The sequence below is a fragment of the Vipera ursinii genome, assembly GCF_947247035.1.
Source record: "Vipera ursinii genome assembly, chromosome: 11".
NCBI lineage: Eukaryota > Metazoa > Chordata > Lepidosauria > Squamata > Viperidae > Vipera > Vipera ursinii.
Window position 1 is genome coordinate 12866263 of NC_139524.1, and position 27490 is coordinate 12893752.

The 27490-nt window shown below is 42.5% G+C and overlaps 1 protein-coding gene and 1 long non-coding RNA gene across 3 annotated transcripts in view; one reads left to right on the forward strand and one right to left on the reverse strand.

Moving 5' to 3' along the window:
- Window positions 1-27490, forward strand: part of LOC310645575 — a 590514-nt gene that overhangs the window by 258421 nt on the left and 304603 nt on the right. The window lies entirely within an intron of this gene.
- Window positions 1-27490, reverse strand: part of ADAMTSL3 (ADAMTS like 3) — a 156484-nt gene that overhangs the window by 21846 nt on the left and 107148 nt on the right. Inside the window, exons 10-19 of the mRNA XM_083371306.1 lie at window positions 26025-26136; window positions 22704-22842; window positions 18417-18467; window positions 14243-14447; window positions 12615-12762; window positions 11883-11967; window positions 7104-7393; window positions 3645-3774; window positions 2490-2682; window positions 279-461 (exon numbers count right to left, since the gene is read on the reverse strand). Of these exons, the coding sequence (XP_083227432.1) occupies window positions 279-461; window positions 2490-2682; window positions 3645-3774; window positions 7104-7393; window positions 11883-11967; window positions 12615-12762; window positions 14243-14447; window positions 18417-18467; window positions 22704-22842; window positions 26025-26136 (1536 nt within the window). The remainder of the gene's footprint in view (window positions 1-278; window positions 462-2489; window positions 2683-3644; window positions 3775-7103; window positions 7394-11882; window positions 11968-12614; window positions 12763-14242; window positions 14448-18416; window positions 18468-22703; window positions 22843-26024; window positions 26137-27490) is intronic.

The following is a 27490-nucleotide window of genomic DNA, read 5'->3' on the forward strand; positions in this document are numbered from 1 at the left end:
AGGAAAAGGATGGGAGGGAAAGGAGAAGGAGGAGGAGAAGGAGGAGGAGGATTGGAAGGAGAGAAGGAGAAGAAAGGGAAAGGATGGGAGGGAAACGAGAAGAAGAAGGAGAAGGGAGGGAGGAAATGGAAGGAAGGAAGGAAGGAGAGAGGAGGGGAATGAAGAGGAGGAAAGGGGAGGGCAAATGGCAGAGGGAGGAGGAAAGGAGAGGGGGGAGGAAGATGGGAGAAGAGGAATAAATAAATTCTTTAAAAGCACTCTTATTTTAAGCTACGCACCCTAGACCACGGTCCCACCACCAACTGAGGAGGGCAGTCTATTTTTGCACAGGCTCTGGAACTGGCCAGTCTAGGTTGAGGGCACTTCTCATGACTGAGTTTCAGAAAGCTTCCATCCATCAACAGCTGCTGGCAGGTCACCTTGCGATTCTGGGTGCCACCACCACCACAAGTCTGGGAGCACTAAGGAGAAGGAAGGGAGCCGTAAGTATCACAGGCACAGGCACACTTTTCCTTGTAGACGTGAGACTGCCTGTGTAGCTCACGCCTGGCGCTTTGCCGTCATTTTCTTTAGACCAGGCCTTATGTTGGAAATCCAAATAGTTGGACTCATGTCGTCCTTCAGAGCCCAGGTGGAGGATCCCATGAGTAAAGACCCTGCAATGTTTTCAAAGGTCTTGGAGCAATATTGCCTCAGCAGGACTTGGTCTTATATTGTGTGGACTCCAGAGGCCAAGCAGGATCTGACCTGGTTAGTACTTGGAAGGGAGACCAGGATGATCTGCTAGGCTGCAGGCTACATTGTGAAATCCAACATCCTGGCAAATGCAGTGGAAAACCACTTTCTGATCCTAACACTCCATGGTCAATCCACAAAGTCACCAGGAGCCAAGCTTGACTCAAGGGCATGTTTACCCAGGAAAACTAAGAAGGATCTTCTGCTCTGACAGTTTTCAGGCAACTACAGTCTCATAATTTCTGATCAAAGCAAATGATTATTTTGCAAGCCATCTTATAACTTAAGACAGAGTGACATCCTCTTCTTCTTCTTCCCAAATTCCCACTCATGTGATAAAATACAGCACAGCATCAATTACTCCTCAACAGATATTATCCATCTTTTCCTGGTTAGTACTTGCATGGGAGATTATTAGGAATGTTCTGGGCTATAAAACTTAAATTGGGAAATTGAAAAAAAAAGAACTTACTATTTTCTGCCAAGAAAGCTATTTAGAAGTGGCCATGAAGTCACAGGAGCTGAGCTCAACTCTCAGAAGCCATTCACAGAAACGTTACGTCAGGGAGAAGGATTCAAGCCTAATCTCTTACATGTGCAGAAAACCCTTCATCTATGCGATCCCATTTCCTCAGCTTATATTGACAAATTTATCACTGCTCATGAAAAGCAACCTTACTAGTGATTGTATATTCATATGAACCAGACTCAGCAGTTATGACTTTCAATCCAAAGTATTGATGGAAGGGACAATGATCACTTGACTATGAGCCAGTGGTGTCCAGCAGCAACCAAAAAAAGCTAATACCATCCTGGGTTGTATAAACAGAGGCATAGAATCAGGATCACACAAAGTATTAGTACCGCTTTATAAAACCTTAATAAGACCACACCTGGAGTACTGCAGCCAATTTTGGTCACCATATCACAAAAAAAGATGTAGATAGTTTGAAAAAAATTCAGAGAAGAGCAACTAAGATGACCAAAGGCCTGGAGACTAAAACATATGAAGAACGGTTATGGGACTTGGGTTTGGCTAGTCTAAAGAAAAGAAGAAACAGGGGAGACATGATAGCAGTGGTCCAGTATCTGAGGGGCTGCCACAGAGAAGAGGGAGTCAAGCTATTCTCCAAAGCACCTGAGGGCAGGACAAGAAGCAATGGATGAAAACTAATCAAGGAGAGAAGCAACCTGGAATTAAGGAGAAAGTTCCTAACAGTGAGGACAATCAACCAGTGGAACAGCTTTGCCTTCAGACGTTGTGGGTGTTCCATCACTGGAGATTTTTAAGAAGAGACCAGACAGCCACTTATATGAGATAGTATAGGTTCTCCTGCTTGAGTAGGGGGCTGGACTAGAAGACCTCCAAGGTCCCTTCCAGCTCTATTCTATTCTATTCTATTCTATTCTATTCTATTCTATTCTATTCTATTCTATTCTATTCTATTCTATTCTATTCTATTCTATTTTTATATCATATTTTATGTTGCCCTGTAAACCGCCCTGAGTCCTTTGGGAATAGGGCGGTATAAAAATTTACTTAAATAAATAAATAAATTCTATTCTATTCTATTCTATTCTATTCTATTCTATTCTATTCTATTCTATTCTATTCTATTCTATTCTATTCTATTCTATTCTATTCTAAATTCAGAACACTGAACTATCAGTGGCTTCTCATTAATCTCACTCAGCTGGAGTGTCGCTCTCCTTGGAGGTGGTTTCCAACCCTCGTAGTCGGCAGACCATCTTACCTGTTGCCATTCTTCAACATGCCAAAGTGGAGGACAGTCAAGCTGGTTGCATGCTTGTAAGGAATGAGGCTTCGGGTCTTTGCAGCTTTCTGTTTCAACCACAGAACCTCCAGGTTGCTGGCAATGCACCTGTCTGGTCTGGATTCCAACGCCGCAAGTGGCAGTACATTGTGTCCAAGGTCCTACTTGCCATCTGTTCCAAAATATGATGACATCAGAGCCTTAAGCAAGCCACACCACAAAGTACAAGAGGAATGCTTTGTGAAATCACACACACACACATACATGCACACACACTGAGAGCAAAACAGAGGAATGAAAATAGTTGAGAAGTCTTATTTTAGCCCAGCGCTGTGCACCACCACAGGATGTCTTCCACCCAAAAACTTTCATCGTTCATCCCCAAAGGCAGGGCTTTTCATTGCACCACTTTTAGGATATGGCAACATCCGAGTACCACCAGTCACCTAGCAAGGTGTCAAAAACTTGATGACCAAGAAAAAAAAAGGAAAAAAGTGATGAAGTACAGGTAGTCCTCGACTTACAACAGTTCACATAGTGACTGTTCGAAGTTAAAATGGCACTGAAAAACGTGCCCCCAAAGCCACAGCGGAGCAAGATACCTGCCCGCCCGTCCGGCGGCGCTCTTCCTCCTGTCCGAGGTTTTCATTGTTGTCAGCATTTCTGTTGAGGATTGGCATCGGGGGTGGGGTGGGGTATTTTGTTTTTATTCCCCCCCCTTTCTGAGTGGTTGCAGCAGGTTTTGGTCACTTCACATGACCCTGGGACACTGTGACCGTCATAAATATGAATCAGTTGCCAAGCATCTGAATGTAAATCACAAGATCCTGGAGATACTGCAACATTCCAGCTGATTGGTGCTTCTTCTGGGCTCAGAAGTGCTAGGATCAGTGCTGAGCTCCAGCTGGAGCCTGGCGCTGATCCTGGTGCTTCTGCTAAGCCCTGATAGCCCTGCAGCTCCAGCCATCTCTCGCTCAGGCTTGTGCGGTGCTGCCACTGGTTCAGCTCATTCCCCTCCCCAGCTACCACTTTTCTAGGATGGTCGCATACTACCTGCCAGGTGCCAATGTACCACAGGTGGTACCCGTACCACTGGTTGAAAAGCCCTGCCCAAAGGCATTACCTACTTCCTACCTTGGGGGGCAAAGCCTTGCATTGCACACAAGGCTCATTGCTGGCGGTCTCTTTGAACTGTCGCACAGGCTATCATTGACGGCTTGTTTTGTCTCTTCGTGTAAGCAGACAGCAATGGCGTCTTGAGTCCCTGGGTGGTAAAACAAACCAACAGGCCATCACTGACCTCGAATCTTTTGCAACAGAGTAATATTGAAAAATATTTCTATATATACATTCTTCCGCCGTAATTTATGTGAAGGTAATGCTTCTAGGATACCTACTCCGATTCCTTGTCGGTTCTTCGGCGCACAATTCTACTGGTTTACAGAATAACAGAGCGGGAAGGGACCTTGTAGGTCATCTAGTCCAGCCCCCTGCTCAAGCAGGAGACGCTGTACCATTTCTGACAAGCGCCTGTCCAGTCAGCAGCAAACTATGGGAGGGTGGGTGGTCAGAATCCTTATGAAACTACCACGTAACAGTTTTCAAGAAATGGATCACTTGGTCTAGCTCCCCTGCCCAGGACTGTACCATCTCCCTCTTCCCTTGCCAGCCACATACTGTTCCCTTATTCTTAAGTTAAACCCCGTAAACATTCAGGTAGATTTTGCCTGCTGCAAATTAAGATGGTTATTCCAAGGACTAAAATCTGGAGCAATGGAGAACAGGCCTTGGTTGCATTCTGCACGACACCTTCTTGGCCCTTTGAAGAGTTCCCTCATTTCCACAAGCCCACTCCCACGGTCTTTGGTCAAGGTTTAATACACTCAATTCCTTCAGTCTATCTTTACAGGACCTGGTTGCCAATCCTTGCTTATTCTTTTCACCCTTCTCTGAACCGATTCCAATTTTTCCGAATCTTCTTAAATTTTAACGGGTAGATATTTTTTTTAAAGAAAAAGAAAATAAAAGCAGAGTTTGGCCAGAGGACATCAGAATTCTTACCTCCTGTGATTTTGAAAAAACTATACTATTAATCCAGTTTTACTGCATCCAGTTTTGGTCACCGCGTTACAAAAAAAGATGTTGAGACTTTGGGAAAAGTGCAAAGAGCAACTAAGATGATTAAAGGCCTGGAGACTAAAACATATGGAAAATGGTTGCAGGATTTGAGTTTGGCTAGTCTAGAGAAAAGAAGGACTGGGGGGGGACATGATAGCAGTATTCCGGTATTTGAGAGGCTGCCACAGAGGGGGGGGGGGGTCAAGCTATTTTCCAAAGCACCAGAAGGCAAAACAAGAAACAATGGATGGGAGCTAATCAAGGAGAGAAGCAACCTGGAATTAAGGAGAAACTTCCTAACATTGAGAACAATTAACCCGTGGAATGGCTTACCACCAGAAGTTGTGGGTGTTTCATCACTGGATGCTTTTGAGAAGAGACTGGAGAGCCATTTGTCTGAAATGGCATAGGGTTTTCTGCTTGAGCAGGGGTTTGGACTAGAAGACCTCCAAGGTCCCTTTCAGCTCTGTTCTGATTGAATACACTTGACTTTTAATAAAACTATACTTTTCTCAACAAATGGAGACAAGGATTGTTTCTATTTATTTATTTTATTTTTATTTATTTGACTTATATACCGCCCTATTCCCATAGGACTCAGGGTGGTTTACAGGGCAATTAAAACCATACAATACAAAAATTAAAATAAATTATGCCCTTTCCAAGCATGGAAATATACTAAGATATATAGCAAATGAATTTCTTTCTGAACCATAATTCCACTATTGAGGTTCTTGGAACAAAACGGATCCAAAGGGAGATTTATTTATTTATTTAGCATATGGCTGGTCACACACAATCCAAAGGGAGAATATAAATACAATGGCTAAGAAAACAATGTCAGCTGTAAGGATGTGGTCTTGAATGATAGATCACACTTTTTCTTCATTGCATTACACAGAAAAACCAAATATTGTTGACATGAAGGCTAACTTTCTTCTTCGGTAATAATATTCCCTAAACATTTGGAGCACCAATTGAACACCATCGTCATTTATTTAGAGGTTTAAGGGGGAGCAGATCTGACAGACAGCTCTTACAGTCTTACTATTGAGCACCCTCATTTTCTGCTTTACTTGCCACTGGAGAAAAATGATGTTTTAAGTGATGGATCAGCTGTTGAAAACAGGGGCACCACCCTAAAGTGCAACGCTCAAATCCCAAAATGCAGAACACTGTCACACTTCATCTCCTTGCATTGCAAATCTTTCTAGCAAATGTTGCGCGGAGTCCATTTTATGGGGTGCAAAGATGCCTCGGAAGACTCATGCATATTCGAGATGGTAAAACAAAGAAGTAATTCCCACCATCCGACTAAACAAAATAGAACCGAAGTCGCTCGCTGAATGAGCTTTCATTGGTATTAGACGGTACTGGAGAAACACACATAATGCGATATGCAAGATTGAAAATGGTCACAGTTCAAGGAATCTGTTTCCTTCCTTTCAGATGCATTTCCCCCTCGTGATTTTACCAGGGCTGCAAATCTGATCTCAAGACAGCTTAATATTTCTCTTTTGTTAAAAGATTTGCAGGATTTCAAGCAAATCCTTTGTCCTTTCGCTGCATTGCCTAATAAAAACGAAGAGCCTCATTATTCGGTCCCGGAAAACCTCACATTTCATTCGATGCTGTTTGTTTTCACCTGCAGGACAGCTAGACAATTATTGCCATAAATATCTCTTCTCCTAATTCGTCAGGAAAGGCTTTCTCAAACACTCCATCGTTACTAAAGAGGCCCGTTTTTATTTTTAGCTGACTCTGTGGAAATTGCAAGACTGGAGGAGAAGGTAAGAGGGTAAAACTGTTGACTTCCACTAATTAGTTATAAACCGGGTAAGGATTTTTATCCCTGGATATGAGTGATAAGTGACTTTTATAAGACCATCTCCAGCAGTTACATCTGTCTCCAATCATTCAAAATTACATTACATCATAACTGGATATTATCCATGGCACACAAAGGGAAAAAAAACAAAACAACCCAAGGTGTGACCTGGGGGGAAATCATTTGGCAGGCACACCTTGCTCTTCATTAATCCACCAGTTGAGTGATCAACTATAGATAGTCCTCGACTTACGACTCATTTAGTGACCGTTCAAAGTTGCAACCGGAAAAAAAAGCGAATTATGGCCATTTTTCATACTTATGGCTGTTTCAGCATCCCCAGGGTCACGTGATCAAGATTCGAATATTTGGCAACTGACTCATATTTAACAACTTGACTCATTTAACAGCTGCAATGATTCACTTAACAACCGTGGCAAGAAAGGTCGTAAAATGGGGCAAACCCCCTTAACTGATGTCTCACAGCAACAGAAACTTTGGGTTTAACTGTGGCCGTAAGCCGAGGACGACCTGCACGCTCACATTTCAGCCCTCAAACGTCTAGCAGCCGCCCCTGAGATGGGCATGAGTTACTATTATAATGGTTGCTATGAGCGCAAAGCACGCAAAATGTAAGTGCGTAATACCTCCATTGCATGTAGCTGAGCAGGGAGTAAAGCCGATGTATTCCCAGTCATAAAAAACTTTACCGGCCTCTTCGGAGGGTATGAAAGACAGGGTGTATGGGACAGGATCTGCATCACACGGTTCCAGCTGGCAACTCCGCTCGGTCAATGGTTTAGGTCCTTCACATTCATCGTCAGGCAGCTCCACCTCAGCCTGAGTAAACGCAAGATAAATGTGGCACTTGACATCACGCATCTGAGTACCATGGCCGCAAGAGGCACTGCAAGGGGACCAAGGCTCGGGGACAAACCTGCAACAAAACCACATCATAACAACCTTTGGTGTCTATGTGTAGGACGAGATCAAGTCAACCAAACACCAACCAAAATGCTGTCCCTTTTTCTCCGAGTCTCATCTTACTTTAATTTAGCCTCTCTAGTCCTGATCGTTCTCCCAAAGGTGCTTTTTTTTCTTTCCACAAGGCAACTGAACTTTCTTGGGGTTTTTTGTCCCTTTGAAAATGTTTTGCTTCTTCAGTTCTGCTTCTTGGACGAGAAGTGAAACATTTTCAAAGGAAGAAAGGAAGGAAGGAAGGAAGGAAGAAGGAAGAAAGAAAGAAAGAAAAAGAAAGAGAAAGAGAAAGAGAAAGAGAAAGAAAGAAAGAAGAGAAAGAGAAAAAAAAGAAAGAAAGAAAGAAAGAAAGAAAGAAAGAAAGAAAGAAAAAGAAAGAGAAAGGAGAGAAAGAGAAAAAAGAGAGAAAGAGAGGAAAGAAAGAAGAAAGAAAGAAAGAAAGAAAGAAAGAAAGAAAGAAAGAAAGAAAGAAAGAAAGAAAGAAAGAAAGAAAGAAAGAAAGAAAGTTGCTTTTTTGGAAAAAGCAGCATGAAGTCTAGGACTTCAGCTCCATTCTCTTCATGCAGCATGAAGAGACATTTCACCTTCTGTTCCCATCTCATTCCTGTTCACCCTTCCTGGCTGACCTAGAGAGGGGAGTTTAGCCCTAACAAACACGGGGCTGTTTGGAGTTAAAACTAACCCTGCATCTACATTGTTGAAACTTAAAAGGTTGTCGCCTCACTCTTTTTCCATCTCTGAGAAGGCTTTGACAAAATTCTGATTATATTTCAAAAGAGTTGGATGTTATCGCTAAACTCAATTAACCCATTAATATATATATATATATATATATATATATATATATATATATATATATATATATATATATATATATATATATATATATATATATATACAGTATATGGTTGTTATCTCACAATGGCCGGGAAGACATCCAAAATATGCAGATAACTGTACGTTCCGATAAATGAAAAAGCTATTTACAAGAGGGCTCCATCCATCATTCCCTTTCAATGGCATTTTCATAAGAGGTTCTTCAAATAAATGGAAGTCACATGGCAATAACTGCTTGGCAATTTCTGCACCTAGGCAGAGAAGAATGTTTGCAGGGAGGAGGGAAGAAACCTACTGTTGCCCTAATGGTCTCTGCAGTCACTTCTGACAAGATCTAAAAGGCAAATCATGGTCTGAAGGTATCTGACGCAGCAACCTTGCTAACGTTAAAAACCATAATTCAAGAGAATACTTGAAAGAAAAACTCCCTAGGAATTTTGCCTAGGTGTTTTAAGTCTCATGGAAGAAAAGGAAGATATAAATGCAACAAATAAAGAACCAGTTTTGGGGGCAGCAATGGAAGACAAAGGGGGTGCTTTTAAATCCCTAATACTATCCACCCACCTAGCACATCTCTCTACCTGCAAAGTGTGAAAGCTTATCGTTCTTCAGCTAGTCAACGGCAAGGCTTCCCTTCAGGCTGCATCCTATTTTGAAGAGTATATGTATTTCTGTACCCAACCATCCTATGGGCTAATGCTCTTTACACTTTCTTAGCTACAAGACATTTAAATTAAATCTCTGGTCATTGGATGCTTGTGCTATTGCTGCAAAACAGCTGCGTGAAGAGCAGCACTCACTATTAACAAGCTGAGACAAATAATGTTCCATCAGCTGTGTAAAGGGCAACATAAAAGAGGCTGTGCTAACATATGGCACTCCACAGCAATAGCAAAATGAAGTGACGTCAATTCTACCCATTGCATAGCTCAGACAGAGTCCCACCCAAACACTTTTCTTGGAAAGTCACAGAGGTAATAGCAATAGCAATATATATATATATATATATATATATATTCTGTAATTCTGTAATTCTGTAAGTCGTCTCTCCAATGGTCATCCACTTCCTTGGCTTCCCATACTTTCATTAAAACCCGCGACAAGATATAACGAAGGAACTCCTAACAGGCCCATTTAGACTGGGGATATATGGCATCTGAAGAGGCTTCCAAGAAATGGGGGGGGGGGGAAGTGTAACAGATTTGCAACTTCCATCCCTTCCAAGAAGTTAGCTAGCTCATGAACGCCATGAAGAGAATAGAAAACCAGATCTATTTCTCAGGGGAAGAACAGGTTTTGAAAAACCTGAACATTATATATCAGGATATACCACAGCATTAATTTAATGTTAACTGAAACTCAGGACTTGCTTCTAGTCATGGATAAAGGGAACAAGAGATGGATCCTGAGGACTTTTTCTAGTTCCCCTCAATGAATCTTCATTACCTTGCGTAGGCATTAGCCCAGATATGTGACCATTCTAAGGTACATATTATCACTCATTGGTAGCTAACATCTGGTGAAAATCTTCAGATAGGAATCTACAGATGTGAATCTATGAATGAAAACATTTGAACTGACTAAATGAAATCTGGAAACCCTATCACTTCCTCTTCCCATCACAAGTCCACCAGTTTCGGCACTTGGCCTCTTTTAAGATGCAGCCAAGACCTCTATTTATTTAAGCTTATTAAAAGAAAAAAAGGATGTATGGAATCCTTTTATAAAGGATTATTGAAAAGCCTGCTGTAAATAATGAAGGCTCACGAGAGAAAAGTTTACAATAATGATGGGTTTCAACTATCATCACATTCTACCAGTAAAAACCAGAAAGGCTAAACCTCCATTTTCTTTGGCTTAGCTTTACAAACAGTCTTCAAAATGAGGGGGGGGGAGAAACCTCACTATTTTTCTAATTTAAATAATTTTTAAAAGACTTTGCAAGAACACATTATATGAAATTCGGGACACAGGCAAGGGCACATATACTAATCTCCAGGGGCAGAAGAATTTAATTTTAATATATTATTTTGGCATATTTTGGAGAGTCTCTCCGTATTGCCGCATTTTATAAAGCTAAAGCTAAGGCTGATAGCACCACAGACAATTCAAATAAAAAGCTATGAAATAAAAACTAGCTTTGACGCACTGGAAACTGAACAAATTCCTACATTTTCATCATTAAATCGCTTATCCTTTTCCAGAAGGATACATTACTCATTCCAAACCCAGAAAAGGATTTGGTGTGGATCTTGAGATGTTGTCAATTAACTGCAAAACTAGGAAAATTAAATATAGAGAAGTGCAGAAGGAAAGCTTAGCCTGACTTAGGGCATTATCTACCTCAATTCTGTGAAGGATCTAAATGAGAGAATGCTTAAATATCTCCAAGTTAAGGAGAGCTAAAAAAAGAAAAACATTTTTTTTTTACTTTTAGGAAGCTTGCCTTAATATTTAAGCCAGACATGTCAAACACAAGGCCTGGGGGCCAGATCCGGCCCATAAAGTGGTTTCATCCGGCCCGCGAAGCCATCCTGGAAATAGGGAGGGAACGGCCCCCACTGCCTTGGCCCTGGCCCAGAGACCCTCTTTCTGCCAGAGACCCTCAGATCTGTCCCACTCCTGCCCAGGCCCCCATAGGCACCCTTGATGCCAACGATGTAGAGCTGGCCATGCCCACCCAGTAAGCCATACACACTCTAGCCATGCCCACCCAGTAGGCCACACCCACTCTAGCCACGCCCACCCAGTAGGCCACGCCCACCCAGGCCATACCCACCCGGCCCCCTGAGGGCAACCGCAATGCTGATTTGGCCCTCCGTGAAATTGAGTTTGACACCCCTGATTTAAACAAAGACAGCTTTCTGACAATTCCTATATATGGGTTTGAATCTTGCCTTCAAATCTATTGCCTACAATCCCTAGATACGTAGTTTTTGTATCGGTTGACTTAAACCAGGGATAGGGAACTATGGCCCTTTTATGGCTTGTGGACTTCAACTCCCAGAATTCCTGAGCCAGCCAGGAATTGCTGGCTCAGGAATTCTGGGAGTTGAATCCACAAGTCATTAAGGGGCCATAGTTCCCCACCTCTGACTTAAGCAAAATGTCTGGCAATACATTTATCAAAGGATGTCAGACCTAAACAGAGTAGTCTTCAATCAATTCTTTCAAGAGGAGGCAGAGAGGGAGAAAATGAATGAATGAATGAATGAATGAATGAATGAATGAATGAATGAATGAATGTTTGGATCACCAGAGATTTCCATATAGGCATCACTAACATTCTTCTTTGCTCTTCCCTCTTCATGCAAAGTTCACCACTCAATTTTTCTAGAGCTATTCTGGGGCAAAAGTCACCCATGCAAAATACTTTCTGACAGGTCAATTCTTCAAATAGCCAGAAAACTATTGTGACACTTCTGAAGCTAATAATTCAAATGTTTTGGCTGCCATGTCCCCCCCTCCACCGCCCCCTATAATTGACCAGCCCAAGAAAATTCAAACGCCAGATGAATTGGCAGGAAATAGCAAACTTTACCAACAGTCAGGAAAATGCATCAGGGATTTAGTTTCCATATCAGAAAAGAAGAAAAATAAAGCAAACTCACATGGGTTCTTCAGACACAATCCTAGTCTCTTCCATTTCATGGGCTTGCTTGAACCAAGGCACTATGGCTTCAATGGGGCTTTTCTCTGGAAGAGGAAATACATGTATGTTGGTCAACGCTGAGACTGGAGGGAATACAGTACAACAGGGGTCTTCAAACTTCGCCTTTTATGACCTGTGGACTTCAACTCCCACAATTCTTCAGCCAGGCATGCTGGCTGAGGAATTCTGGGAGTTAAAATCCACATGTCATAAAAGGGCCAAGTTTGAAGACCCCTGCAGTACAAAGATGATGCCAGGGACATAAGGCTAGTATGAGAGAAGGACAAGGGGGGACATGATAGCAGTATTCCAATATCTCAGGGGTTCCACAAAGAAGAGGGAGTCAAGCTATTCTTCAAAGTGCCTGAAGGCAGGACAAGAAGCAACGGATGGAAACTAATCAAGGAGAGAAGCAACCTAGAACTAAGGAGAAATTCCCTTACAGTTAGAACAATTAATCAGTGGAACAACTTGCCCCCAGAAGTTGTGAATGCTCCAACACTGGAGGCTTCAAGAAGAGGTTGGACAACCATTGTCTGAAATGGTATAGGGTTTCTTGCCTGAGCAGGGGGTTGGACTAGAAGACCTCCAAGGTCCCTTCCATCTCCTATTCTTTTTTATTTCTATTTCTATTCTATTGTTAGGCAGCCATATGAATTTTCTAAGTAAATGAAGAGAATATTCCAGTTACCTTTGGGTTTATGACAAGGGACTGGCACTAGGCACTCTTCCTTTATGTGGAGTTTTAACTGAGGATTACAACCACCAGTATGCTGTCCGCGGTGATCAATACACAGAACCACTCGGTAGCGTAACCCTTGGCCGCAGGTCACGGTGCACTGTAGAAAGGGATATATCAGTCAAAAACTAAGGTGGCTAACAAATGTCGCAGTATTGCTATGCTGCCCTTTGTACCATCCATGGTGTCTGGCACTCATAAACCTAGTTATCAGAATGTTTTGTCATCTTTCTGATCAAGAAATTAGAATCTTCCTTCTGCAAGACCTAACTTGGATCAACACTATCAAGATTGCTAGCTGTTAGAAGCAAAGGGTCAGGGCCATACGTTAAGTTGCAGTTCAGAAAGGTTTTTTTGCTCAAGCCTATACTCAAGAATCTAGTCAACTAAAGTTCAGTACTAAACTGATGCCAGATAAGGATCAACAGAGTTCAAGGGGAAATGAACTTGGAGCATTTGTGGCAATGTAACAATTCTAGGCTGATGATGCACTTAACTCTACCATCACCACCACCCAGGTCTGCCTGCTCTTCTTCTACAACAGCTGGGTTTTTCCCCCAAAGGTTTTGGTTCTAACTAAGATTGCAGGGATCAAGAAGGCATTAACTGCGGGATGTAGAAAGTTCTAAGCAAGACCATGCTTTTGTTTACAAAGTCAGTAGTATCAAGCTCAGTAGATTTTGTACTTCCAAATTTGGTGACTACTTTTTGTATGGCTCCAGGACCTCCAAGTATTATTGGTATTACATTATTTATTGCTTTGCATTTTTCATTTTGCATTTAGAATAGACTTGAGCACTATAATAAAGTAGAATTCTAAGACAAACACATATATTATTTGCTATTTTCTCCTCCCAAACACTCACAAGGAGGTTTCTGATTGTTGTGTAGTACATTTAGTGTGTGTGTAGCGGGGGGGGGGGGAGATTACCAGAATGCACATATTCCTTTCACATTTGTTGAAACTGTGATATGGACAAATTGGATGACCGTCCATCTAAGAAGCCTTTTTTTTTCACATGGAGTTTTAGCATTGCAACCCTGAATCCCAATAACTAAAAATATTCTGGAGGTTACATTTATCTGTATGCAAGTATTAATGCTATCAGTATAGGTACTCCTTGACTTACAACCGTTCATTTAGTGAGCATTCAAAGTTACGACGACACTGAAAAAAAGTGACTTATGACCACTTTTCATGTGCTCATAATTCAGACGCTGGGCAACTGACTCATATTTATGATGGTCACAGTGTCCCAGGATCATGTGATCAACTTTTGTGACATTCTGACTAGCAAAGTCAGATTCACTTAACAAGCGTTACTAATTTAACAACTGTAGTGATTCACTGAACAACTATGGCAAAAAAAGTCACAAAATGGAGCAATACTCGCTTAACCAATGTCTCGCCTAGCAATAGAAAACTTGGGCTCAACTGTGTTCGTGGACTACCTGGGTGACGTACACCCAAATATGCAAGGAAGTTTCCATATAATGTGTCATCAATCATCCCAACCATTGGCTACATCTGAAAGCTTCACACACCCCCTCAAAGAAGCTTAAATATTCTGCTTCCTTACCTGTGACCACTCCAGAGCTATCCACTTAGGGCAATCAAATAGGTTGCAAGCTTGCATGACCCTGGGTTTAGGAGCATACATACATTTCCATTCGTCTACTTGCAATATCTCCCCATGCATGGTCTCTTCCACACAGACAAAGCTTCTTCTCTGAATTCCTCCTCCACATGAAACTGAGCAAGTGGTCCAAGGATTGTGCTCCCAGCTGTTGGAATGAAATAACAGCATCCCAAGAAGAGGCAATTGAATTTCTATCTGGTTTTCAGATGCAAGTGATAATGAAAATAGTAGACTGCTTTTTTTCCCTTGGCCATTGAACTTAACCATGTGCAAAATACTTCTGTTTCAACCAGATGCAAATCTAAAGCGATGATTCTGAACACGGAGCTTGGGGGGGAAAAAAGCTTGCTTTTAAGTTTCAGGCATTTCCCTGATAGTCCTGACAGCCTATTCCGGACACAAAACAACTCCATTTTCAATTCAGATTTGAGCATTCAGAACACACAATGGTTATGTGGGGGGGAAAAGGTACACCCTTAAGATGTAAAACCTTTGGTAGTAAGACTTTCGACTGAATCCCAACAGCATAATTCAATTTTATGTGAAAATTTTATACAGGTAGTAATCAACTTAGGACCATAATGGAGTCTCAAATTTCCATCATAAATCATGACAGTCAATTATTCCCACTGCATAACTCAGGCAGAGTCCCATCCGAAAACTCTTCTTGGGAAGTCATAGAGATAATAGCAATAGCGCTTAGACTTATATACTGCTTCATAGTGCTTTTCAGTCCTCTCTACAGACTCAACATCTTGCCCCCAACAATCTAGGTCCTCATTTGATTGACCTCAGAAAGATGGAAGACGGAGTCAACCTTGAGCTGGCCAGGATCGAACTCCTGGCAGTGGGCAGAATCAGCCTGCAATACTGAATTCTAACCACTGTGCCACTATGGCTCAGTTTGATAAGAAATCCAATCCAGGAGAAATGGAGCATAAATCCATAAGGTACTTTCAAATAACAGCTCCCAAAGATGCCAAAGGCAGAGCAAGAATGTTCCTTGTCTGAAATGATTCATAAAACTCTCCCCTTGGAATAAATTAATCACATCATTCGCAAACCGAACACGAAACTTGCTGCATGTTGAGTGTTGACATTTCAACCAAGTTTCCATGATCAAAACCAGACAGCGCGTGAGAGCGTAGAGCTAATGGTTTCACCATCACCCCTGATAAATACGCTCATCTGCTGTTATCGTTTCATTAGCTTAAGCGTGGGAATGATTGATGAGATATAAAACAACCGAAAGGCTAGTTTTTAAACTGTTCCACTACTAGTGCCGCATTGCATTTAGAGTAGAGCCTTCCAAATTAACTCAGCAGAAACCCTGGGGCAGGGCTACAGGCTGCAAAAACCCATGAGGGGCCACTAAAAAAAATGACAACTCGCTCTGAACAAGCTCTCCTATTTTAACATGTATGAAAAATTAACCTGTGTTTGATTGTGCATTACCCAATAACCTTGGTCCAGATATCCTTCCTTGGAAAACATAAATGGCTTTGTGGTTTGGAGAAAGTTTATTGATGTATCCTCTGGGTATCATTTCCATCAAAAACCTATCTCCCCCTCAAATGAAAGCAAATGAAAGAACAATTAACCAATGGAACAGCTTGGCTGGGGGAGTTGTGGGTACACCATAGCCGCAGGTTTTCAAGAAAGGATCGGACAACCATTTATCCAGAACGATATAAATTTTCCTGCCTTGAGCAGGAGGTTGGACCAGAAGACCTCCAAGGTCCCTTCCAGCACTTTTGATTCTTTTTCGATGGCACGATCCTAGCTGAGCTCAAGCCTGTAGGCGTGAAACCTGAGCTATGGAACAAAGCCAAAGAAATCTGTAAAAACCACTGTGTTCTTTTGACACCGAGATTAAGATATATTTATTCCTTTCGGCTTGCAATTTCAGCTTCTGCTATTTCTAATTCTGTCTCTGTTTTGAGGGTTCCTTTGTCTTGTCTTGGAGGTGAATGATCGTCGTTTCTGAAGCTGTACTTTTACACTGATGGGTTTTTGTCTCTGCAAGCCACTTTCACAAATCCTTTTAGTCAACGAATGCACAAGTATTTACGGTGCCAGGGTACACTCTGCTAATATAGCATATGAGAAGAGACAGGGATAAAGGTGTATATTCAGAAACATATTGGTTTCCCACATTAGTTTCAGGCTTGGAGAAAATGCTCAGCAATTGTTCTCAAAACGCCTAGTTCAATTTTAAATTCCCAGCTTGCTATTCTAATAGGACATTGAAAGAGCAGGTGGATCCCTGTCCTTTAAGACAGGAGCGTCTAAGCAGGCATCTGCATTAGTAGGAACTGGTGAGCATTGAAACTGACATTGAAAACATGACGGGAGTCTGCATTAATGGTTCCTGCAGGGGAACATGCAAATAGTGGTTGACAGATTATTATTGTCTATAATATATAGCTTTCCAGTAGCAAGTTCATAACCAAATAGTAGAGATCTTAGATGCAGTAGTCAGTAGTCTGCAGCAACATAGACTCGAAACACGTCAGACGTTTTAAATCTTGATTAGGAAGTAAAGAAAATTTACCCGTCAAATGCAGTGATTAGATTTGAACATGCTGTATACACACACTGTGGATGTGTGTATAGTGCAGTTTGTCTACATCTGCATTTCTTTATTTCATCAGTTCAAAAAGACATGTTCGATCCCCAATTCCTGGGAGGATATTACAGGGATGGCAAAAGGAGCTTCTGGAACAGTGCATGGGTTTTTTTTTTTGGTTTTTTTCCCAGAGGCTGGACTGGTCAAGGTCTGCTTCGCACTCCAGAAAGTTTTTAAACTGTAAAATCTTTTGGAATGGCTTTAAAGGAACATGTGTATACAGTATGTGTAAGGATGTAGAACTGGGAGGGGACATGTAGCGTGGGAATTTTTTTCTCTCTCCAAGTTTTCTCCATCTGTTTAAAGATTCCACTGATGCATTTGCAGCCTGAGTTATGGCTCAGATCATTCAAGATCCTCTGCACAGGCTGACTTCCACCTCTTATCCCAAGTCCCTCATTTGGCTAATGAAGTCTGCATCTTGCTCTACTGCAGGGGTCTTCAAACGTGGCCCTTTTATGACTTGTAGACTTCAATTCCCAGAAATCCTCAGCCAGGCACGCTGGCTGAGGAATTCTGGGAGTTGAAGTCCACAAGTTATAAAAGGCCCATGTTTGAAGACCCCTGCTCTACTGGATCATGAAGGAAGCTTCCATATGGTTCTACCACTTATCAGCATTTAGAACTTAAAGGGAGGAGAGGATGCAGTCAAATCTAAGCCAACTTCTTTGTCTTCGTTTCTGCTCTGTCCCTGGAATTCTACCTGCCAGGTAGGAATTCTGCAATACAATAACTGAAGGTATCAGAGGATCTCAGAGGAACCTGCTGTGGCTTCATAAGTAGTGAACAAAGGAACTAAGTCAAGGAGAAATGGGTGTCTGCCACTTGGAAAGAGAGTATTCTTTCTAGCCATGGGGAAACCCTGAAGTCATTATGCCTGATCTCACTTCTTCCTTCCTTCACTTACTGTGGAGTAAAAGTAAGTAGGAATATTTGCTTGATTCTAATGTTTAGAGTTCTTCTGTGTTATTATGCAATGCAGATTTTTAAAAAGGGGGGAAAAACCCCACCCAAATCACAAAATGGACAATGAGATAGCCATAGGCAATGCAATATGTTATCTCTTTCCATAGGTAGAAATCTAACGATTACCCCCAGCTTCTAAACCCATTGAAATTTTACGAAATTCAGGATTCAGTGCAGATCATTTGTTCATTAATACCTTGGGGGGGGAGTTGTCTTTATTTAGCCTGCTTCCATATTGTACTCAGCCATTATTATCTTAGCCTATCTTGCTAATGGAATACCTGCTCTTAAGTAGGCAAGTGGATTAATGTATTTAAATGCCCGGTACTCTGGAGTGACTTTATCTCAACAACCAAATGTCACAGACGGTCAAATTCAGACATTACCATCTATGGCAACAATAAATTCCTTGTCTTTGTCTTGAGTAAGCAGGAGATTGTATGTATGAAATTATAAACTGCAGTAGGCTATCAATGGAATGCTTATATCCTGTATCTTGTAAGCGTCATACGTACATACCGGGGAAGTGGCTGGAAATGATCATAGGGCATGATTTCCTTAAATCCATCACTGTGAATAAAGCAGAGGCATTTACAAAGTTATTTGCCAGATGCCAGATTACAATTATCCATTTGATGTATTCCATTATAAACAAAACGCACAGCAGTGGTACAGCGTGTGTTCTCTTCTTGGCTGTTGTACCTTAATTGTTGAACTTAATTTTCCCAAGGAGGTAAGTGAGGAAATCAGTTAGCTAACAAAGAGGAATATAATTCCGGGAGTTTTTGTAAAAACACAAAATTACTGCAGCAGTCATTTTCCTAGTCCCTAAGAAGAGTTGGTGGGGTGGGTGAATGGGGGAGAGGTCTGGAAGCTGATTTTACTTGAGAGATTATGACATCCACAATTAACTCATTGTGCCTGAGTAGAACACATTTACAGTCTCCTCCATTATTAGCTGGGATAGTGGAGCTACAGCAGAGAAAAACATATATCCAGAATCCCGGATATTACCGTAACCATCTTTAGGGTCTTCCTTGCCTCTTATAGAAGGAGCTGCTTCCCAGATACCATTGTGAAGTGTTTTTATACTTTCAATCCCTTTTCAGAACTCCAAGTTTTCCACAAATATTACTGTGGTTCCAAAATTCTAGAGGGATGAAACAGGCTTCCAGGTGAAAGATCTAGATGCTACCAATCTTAACATCACTGCACGGCTATTGCCTCTTTTTACAACACAGAAAAGGTGTGAAATGGAAAAATGCAGGAGGCTTCCTGTTAAGTTTGGAGCAGTAACACAAACACGCGTGAAGGTTACAATTGGTCTTTATTGGAATGGCAGACTGGAACAAAGCAAACGGGGGAAAGGAGGTTACTTTGGTCCTTTTGTACCTGTCCAGGTGAGCACTAGCCAATGGATTCAAACCTGGTTTTCCCGCCAGGCTGTCAACCAATGGGCTTGCGAGGTTTTCCCGCCAAACGAGGCTCCTTACCGGAGCTGTCTAGCACAGCGCCTCCTGTAGTTGTTATCCTGTATGTCAGTCACATACATTACACTTCCAAGGGTCTTCAACCTGGGGAAGTTTTTCCCTCCACCTTACAGTCAGCCCTTCACGGTAAACCAAATCAGGAAAGAGACTCCGTAGGAAGATGAGAACTAAACCGAGATGTCTGGATCTTCCTTTCCACCTTCTGCTTATATTTTAGGGAGTCAGTGGTCTTGGGGGGCAGGTTAGTCTGAATCTCTCCTGCCTCTCTGGACTTAGCACGTTTCTTCTGCACCTGGTGTTTTCCTAAGGCCTCTGGATTTCTTCTCCAAGATCATCTCCCTGGTTCTCTACACGTGTAAAAGATCTGCCTGGAAGGAGGAGACTTACAAGCAGACGGTACCTTCAACCTGGACGTTCTTCTCCTCCTCCAACCTTGTTTCAAAAAGATCTGCTTGGAAATATTCTTTGCAAAAAGGGGTTTTTTTTAATTGAAATGCTTGCAAATTCTTCCCCTGTTTCCCTTCCTGCCTCTTAATTTCCGTTTTTTTTAGCCTGTAAGGGCTGGCACATGTCTTTTCGTCCTCTTTCAAATGCCTTGTATATTGGTGGAACTATGTAAATTAATACTGCTCCTTCGGAGATTAGCGTGCTATCTGGAACTGTGAACGTAACAAACCTAAGAGTCGTCTTGAGGCACCGAAGGGGACAGCGATATGCAAAACTTTGTTCTGGAAGGGCCAGGGATTAAAATGGCAAAACCCAGCTTTTTTTCCCCCTGGCGTGATTAGGAAAACAGCAGGGTCTATCTGCTTCTGCATGGATTCCAGCTCAAACCGTGAAGTCGTGGGCTCTGGTGAGCAGGAATGATGACACGAAGCTGAGTACAGTAAAACTCATTCTTTTATTCTTGCTGGAACCGTACTGGGGCGTGGGCCGCAACCAGCCACAATATATAGCCTAGCCCCTAGGTGGCAGCCAATAGGTTTGAACCTACGCTTGCCGCCTGGGGCTGACCAATTGCAGGACTGGAGACGGCCTGTCTGGGTTGCTGGAGAGCCGTTAGCTCCTTCAGCAATGCACGTGGTGTAACACCACGAGCCCAATACATAACACAAACATTCTGGCCCACCTCCAGCAACTGAGCCCAGAGGACTTCATCCAAAGGATAAGTCCCACAATCTGGAAGCTGGGCATCCCAACCCTTAGACCAGGGGTCTTCAAACTTGGCCTTTTTATGATTTGTGGACTTCAACTTCCAGAATTCCTCAGCCAGCATGCCTGGCTGAGGAATTCTGGGAGTTGAAGTCCAAAAGACATAAAAGGGCCAAGTTTGAAGACCCCTGCCTTAGACTTTGAGTCTGGTCCTAATAGCTGTGAGAAGAAGTAATGTGAAACGAAGTAGAACATTCACACACACACACACACACACCCCAAGAATTTTAGCACCTTCATCTGTATAATTCTCAATATTGATGGCAAGTCCTCATATTACACACTTCCCCACCCTTTAATAAAGCTCTCATGAAGCTCCTGAAAGTGTAACTGTTCGAAGCACTGGCTGCCTGTAACTCTCAGGAATGAAGGCAAATATATGTGTCCCTGGATAATGTCGCAGGATCCAAAGCTTTATTCTTCTTCCAAGTTTTCAGGCACATACAGGAGCCCCTCCGGAGGGAACCTCTCTCTCTCCAGAATATGTACACTGGGCTGTTCTATGTGTTGTATTTATATGGTGCCTAGTTGTGTGTGGTCATCAACCTGGCCATCAACATCCTAATTAACAACTATAAGCCACACATAACCAGGCACCATATAAATACAATGTGTAAAACAGCCCAGTGCACATATCCTGGAGAAACAGAGATGTTCTCAGAGGATGGGCTGCAGTATGAACTTGAAAGCTTGAAAGAAGACTAAACCTTTGGTCCCGGTGACCAACTCAGATTGGATCTTCCCGAGAGTTTGGGTAACCATTTACCGTATGCCCTGGATTCCAGCTTTGCAAGGATGGGCCTGAAGGAAGGATCTGGGAAGCTCTGAGCAGCTGAGCTTTTGAGATCTCAGCTGGGATATTGAGATATTCAACTGGGTTTAGAAGAAAAGGACAGTACAGTTATAAGAAATAAAATCCACCCAAGTGTTTCTCCTTTTACTTATTGGATATATCAGCAATTCTGCCAGCTGGCATTTCAGGTTTGGGGCTAAATGTTGAATGTTATTTTAAGATACTTTTGCAGAGCCAGGAAGAAGCACCAGACGGTCTAATGGCCAGCAGCCTTAAGTGTCATTGTGCAACTCATTATGTACACTGCAGCTGCCTTGGGAACTTGGCAGGGGCCAGATGTGGTCACTGTGCTACAAGCGTCTTTCTTTCGCCTTGCACAAAGTTGGGAGTCCATTACCCTTAAAATAGTTGGAAGCTTTCAGAGGTTGATCCACAAGGAAAGGAAGTCATGTGATCACTTGGCATCCAGTAGGTCAATTATTCCCAATGAGCAAACTGGGAAAATCAGAATGCCTTGAAGAGGGAGGACAAGGGATGGTGTTGGTGAAGAGTTTAGCATCTTGGATTCGTCAGTTGTTCTCTGGATTCTGAAGGTGGGGGAAATGAGGGGCAAGAGGGTATGGCCCTGAGGAAATGATCTCTCTTTCTTCAGCAGCATTCATGGAGGTCAGGATGTACCAGGATCCTCAGGCATTGCCCACAATTCAGGGGACGGTGACCTCGAAACATTTTTTCCACACAAAATCATATTTATTTTCCCTGAACAAGATCCTATCATGGTGGAACCTCATTCTGATAGACGCTATCCCCGCCTAATGATGTTTTTAATTGTCCTCACCCCATCTCCCAGTTTGAGGAGTCAGCATTTTATCCTTTCTCCAGCAAGAATCTTCACCTCAGACCAATTTAAGTTTAGAGCAACCCCACGGGAACATTTTTTTTTTTAAAAAAATCACTCAATAACATGAGTACGCAAATACAAGAACACCAGCTGTCAAATCATTTCTATATTTAAAAAATACCATAAAGAAGAGGGGAGGGGAGAGGGAATGGGAAAGGAGAAGAAGAGGGAGAGGGAGAGGGTAAGGAGAGGAGAGGGAGAGGGAGAAGAACATAGAGTAGAGTAGAGTAGAGTAGAGTAGAGTAGAGTAGAGTAGAGTAGAGACGAGACAGAACATTGCATTTACTGATTGCTCAGCCCATCACTGCCCTTCTGAGTGATGGGCACTTGGCTAGTTATAAATAAAAAGGAATTAGCAAGGACTTGGAAACTAAAATGCCAACCTCCCATTTATACATTGGAATACAAACCTCGAAGGGCAGGGATCCATGTTACATTCTTTCAGCTTTGGTTTGGGTTTCTTGTTTTCAGGATAATAATGGCAATACTGATCTGGCACCACCCGCTTGGAACGGATATCCACACATTCTACCGAGTTCAGCTGGTAACCTAGAACAGGGTGAGAATAGGCCATCTTTGATTATCAACTAGGCATAATTAATTCAGCCACCCATTTCTCTTGGCAATGCCTCCTCCTTTTGTCTTTTTTTCACTAGCCGTATCTTAACGACACCGACAAACAGGGTGGCATACCGTCCACCACCACGTAATACATTGACACAGCCATGTGATAACAACAGCTGCTTCCCTTTTCGGTTACACACTCCCTTCCCGTCAACAACGCACATTTCCACCTGCTCCGATTCTCCCATGGTGACAACTGAGCCCTTGGAATGTGCGTCAACTTTTTGTAACCCTCTCAGCAGTGGAGTCTGGTCCTTTGGGAAGACACAATCCCATCACCTTTCCATCAACAAGGATCCAAGTTTCTAAACCTGGATGCCTACACATTGATTCCATTTATGGGGGTTATGACAGTCCATATGGAAAAAAAACCACAACCCTTTTTATCAAAGGTGGATGCAGACAACCTCTGGATGCCTGCTTTTAGGCAAGCTTTTATCCACACGTCAAACCTTAACGAGAATAAAAATGGAGCACCAGGCTTACTTCGTTGCATAGGAAAGACAAGACTTCTCCTGATGCAAGATTAGACTTCAAATCTAGTGAGATTTTGGCCAAAGTAACATGAAGGGAACTTTCAGATTACAGGGAGACCTCGACTTAACAACCGCAATTGGGACCGGAATTTCTGTGGCTAAGCAAGGCAGTTATTAAGTGAGTTACGCCCAATTTCATGCCTTTTTTTTTTTTGCATGATTCTTAAGCAAATCGTTGCAGGTGTTAAATGAAATATAGGGATTGTACAAAAGGTTATTCTTGTGATTAGCGTAATGACAACCATTTTGCTTCTGTACACTGTGCTTGCGTTAGGGACGCCATTTTGTGAAGGCAGGAAGACCACGTACACAGACCCAGAGACAAGGAAAAGAGCGGGAAAGTAATGAAAGATGATTGGTTAACATTCTGTGTGCCAACAAGTGTCACCTTGTGATTGGTTGTTATCTGTATATAAATAGAAGTGCCTAACTGTCCACTGTGTGGCACTTCTGAATGCAGCTGCCAGTGTTTCAGACAGTGTTCCACCCAGCAACTTCAACTGACCAAATAAAGGTCTGTTTGATCTGTAAGGCTTGACTTGAGTCTCCTGATTTGCCCCCTTGGAACCTCAAGTTCTTCAGGTAGATGCTGACCCCCTATAGAATCACGTGATCATTAAGTGAATCTGGCTTTCCCGCTGAAGTCTCTTTCTCCAGGGTTGTTGTAATTTCTAATGATTGCTCAACGAGTGGCTGAAAGTCAAGGAAAACCTCTATAGAAAAATATTCTGTTTGCTTATTTTTCATTCCTCTCCCTTCTCAAAACCTCATTCGTCCCGATTATATTGACGGAACTCTTAGCAATCCTTTTAGGCAAACAGAGGGAGATTAGAATGTCTCCCTCCATGTCAGTTTAGTAGATGAGAATTCAAGAATCCATTTCATCTCCTTTCAAAACCTACGTACGTTAAAGAAACAGGCATGCCGTTCCCCTGAACTTCCTCTCTGTGGCTTGGAGGTTGAGTCTCTGGGCAGCTCCTAAAATCTCCTGCAAGCTTCAATCCTAATAATGTAGAACTTGCAAAAAAACACACAAAAAAGGAAGTGGGTAGAGTCCAGGAGTAAAAATCTTGGACATCTCTCTGAACCTCTTCCATAGCATGATGTCTAACATTTGCACCATGCTTTACTGAGGTGCTTCACAGAAATGTATCATTGGCAGATTTTCCTGTGGCTTCAGGCAACACCAAAAGTAATTAAAACTGGAAGCCACAATCACTAAAGAGGAGAGCCAAACCTACCACTCGGCCCAGCCCTGCAAAACCACAAATATTTTTAGCACGGCCCCTCCATGCTCAGCAACAGGAGGTGAAGACAAAGAAAACACAACTCCCAAGAAAGCCGCCGGCGCAAGGGATCTGCAGAAGAATCCTAGGAAGCTCTGTGTGGTTTCCCTGGATGACAATTAAGGAGGAGGCAGGAAGGAAAAAAAATCTCATTCCTAGGGAAGGGCAGGCTTCTCTGTACGGTGATGTGTGTGTGATTGTGTTGGTTTTTAAGTAAGCAAACAAAAAGGAACACACACACACACACACACCCAATAAGAACAAACTCCAACGTGGAGACAAGCATGTCTCCAACATGGAGACATCGGCCAAGGTGAAAAAGTCTGGAAGGTTACAAATCAAAGGTTTCTAATGAACACCTTTCCTTGTACAAAGTATTATCACACCAGGGAATGCAAACCCTGGAAGAAAAACTGAGCATGATCATAATTTTAACGTCCTGCACCAGATCCCACTGAACCAGCAAAAAAAAAGGTAAAATGCTAAAAGGTAAATTCTAAACATTTCAACATTTATTTAAGCCCAGCTGCATTTTTATGGGATGCACATGGCTTGTGAAATCCCTTTGGACTTCATGGCAGAGAATCGAAGTAGGCGAGAGAGGAGAAGGCTGTTTTGAACAAATAATCCGCTGAATGATGGATGGCTGCTGATTTACTCCACCCCTCTCTTGGTTTTGTTTTGAAAATGATTGTCTCCAGAAAATATTTAAGTCATTTATAAGCCGGCGAAAGAAGCCAAAAGGGAATTTGACAATGGCTAAACAACCTTATGTCGGAAGCGTTTAGGCCAGGCAGAAACAGAACAACGTTTTTAAGCACACTACTATTAAGATTAATGTTCAACCTATATTTTTGGCTCATTTCTTACTTAAGGAGAGGGAGCAAGAAATTAAAAAAAAAAAGCAGAAGAGGAAGAAATGGATTCTTTTGCAGGCCCAAGAGTGTTGCTTCTACACTTTGGCTTTCAAAGCTGATATTACAAGTTGGATTGCAGTTTGGGTAGGTGTATGTATATCGCTAGTCCTTGACGTACAACCGCAATCAAGCCCAAAATTTCTGTTGCCAAGCAAGACAAGTTGTTAAAAAAAATTTGCCCCATTTTACAAACTCTGTTGCCACAGTTGTTCAGTGAATTACTGCAGTTGTTAAATTGGCCACGTGAGGGGTTAAGTGAATCTGGCTTCTCCGTGGACTTGTTGTCAGAAGGTTGCACAAGGTGATCACGTGACCCTGAGACACTGCAACCATCGTAAGTATGAGTCAAAGCCACATGCATTACTCACCTCCTCCGCAGGTCACCGTGCAAGGGAAGAATTCGGTCTGTCTCCACTGGTGACTTATGGGTTGATAGAAGAAGAACTGAACCAGGCTATCTTTGGCAGCAGTATATCTGGCCTAAAGAGAATCCCATTACAACACATTTGAATGCTGCACGTTGGCGATCCTTGGCCTGTCATTGTTTAATTCATGCACTCAAATGCAATGCTGAAAGCTACATGAGAACAGGCAAGGAGGAAAAAAAAACATGGGCAGAACCTATGTGCAGCCTGACCTTTGAGCCTGACCACTGAGTGACTTATACACACAAATGGAAATAGCAACAGCACTTAGGACTTATATACCACTTCACAGTGTTTTACAGCCCTCTCTAAGCGGTTTACAGAGTCAGCCTATTGCTCCAACAATCTGGGTCCTCATTTTACCGACCTTGGGAGCATGGAAGGCTGAGTCAACCTTGAACCGGTAAGGATCGAACTGCTGGCAGATGGCAGTGTTATGGAAGAAAGGGAGGGAGGGAGGGAGGGCAATAGCAATAGCACTTAGACTTATATACCACTTCATACTGCTTTTACAGCCCTCTCTAAGTGGTTTACAGAACCAGCCTATTGCCCCCAACAATCTGGGTCCTCATTTTACCAACCTCGGAAGGATAGAAGGCTGAGTCAACCTTGAGCCAGTCAGGATCAAACTGCCAAACTGCAGGCAGCCAGCAGTCAGCAGAATTTGCCTGCAGTACTGTATTCTCACCACTGTTCCACCACGGCTCAACTGAGCACATTCTATCACTTTCTAAAGAGGGCAGAGTGAAGGACAGGAGGAACAGGCAAGACCAAGTCAACAGACAGATAAGATGGGCTCAAACAGGCTCCACCCTAGTTCACAAGAAGATAAAGTGAAGAAGGGGGAAAAACACATTCAGACTTGCAAGATTCTTCTAGAGTACAAATAGTTGATGTATGTAGGATGTTGGTTCCTTAGTCTGTCCTACTTTGTAACACATTCCTTTTCCCTGCTGTAGTTGTCATTTGTTGAACAAAACATTTTCCAAATTAGTTATTTCTCAGTTTTAAGGACCGCTCATCTCCCTCACAGAGGGACTTTGACTGGTGGACAACAAAATATAAAAGAAAAAAAAAACCATGAATGAAGGAGAATCTACGTGTCCCAGGATGATGTTGCAGGATCCAGTATGGGTCGGTCACCAGAACCAAAGGTTTAGTCTTCCAAGCACGTGACCGACCCATAAAAAACCACACACAAAATTTAAAAGAGGGAAAGTATGTTAAAAATAATAATTTAAATGTAGTGGAGGGCTTTCAGGGTGCTAACCAGCCCCACGGCTGCATGATCCTTTGTGCACCCCAAGCAAAGGGGCAAAGCCATGTTTTTATGTCTTTGTAGAAGGTGAGAAGAGTGGGGGTCAGACCCATCTCTAGTGGGGGAGTGTTCCAAAGGTGCAACAGCAGAG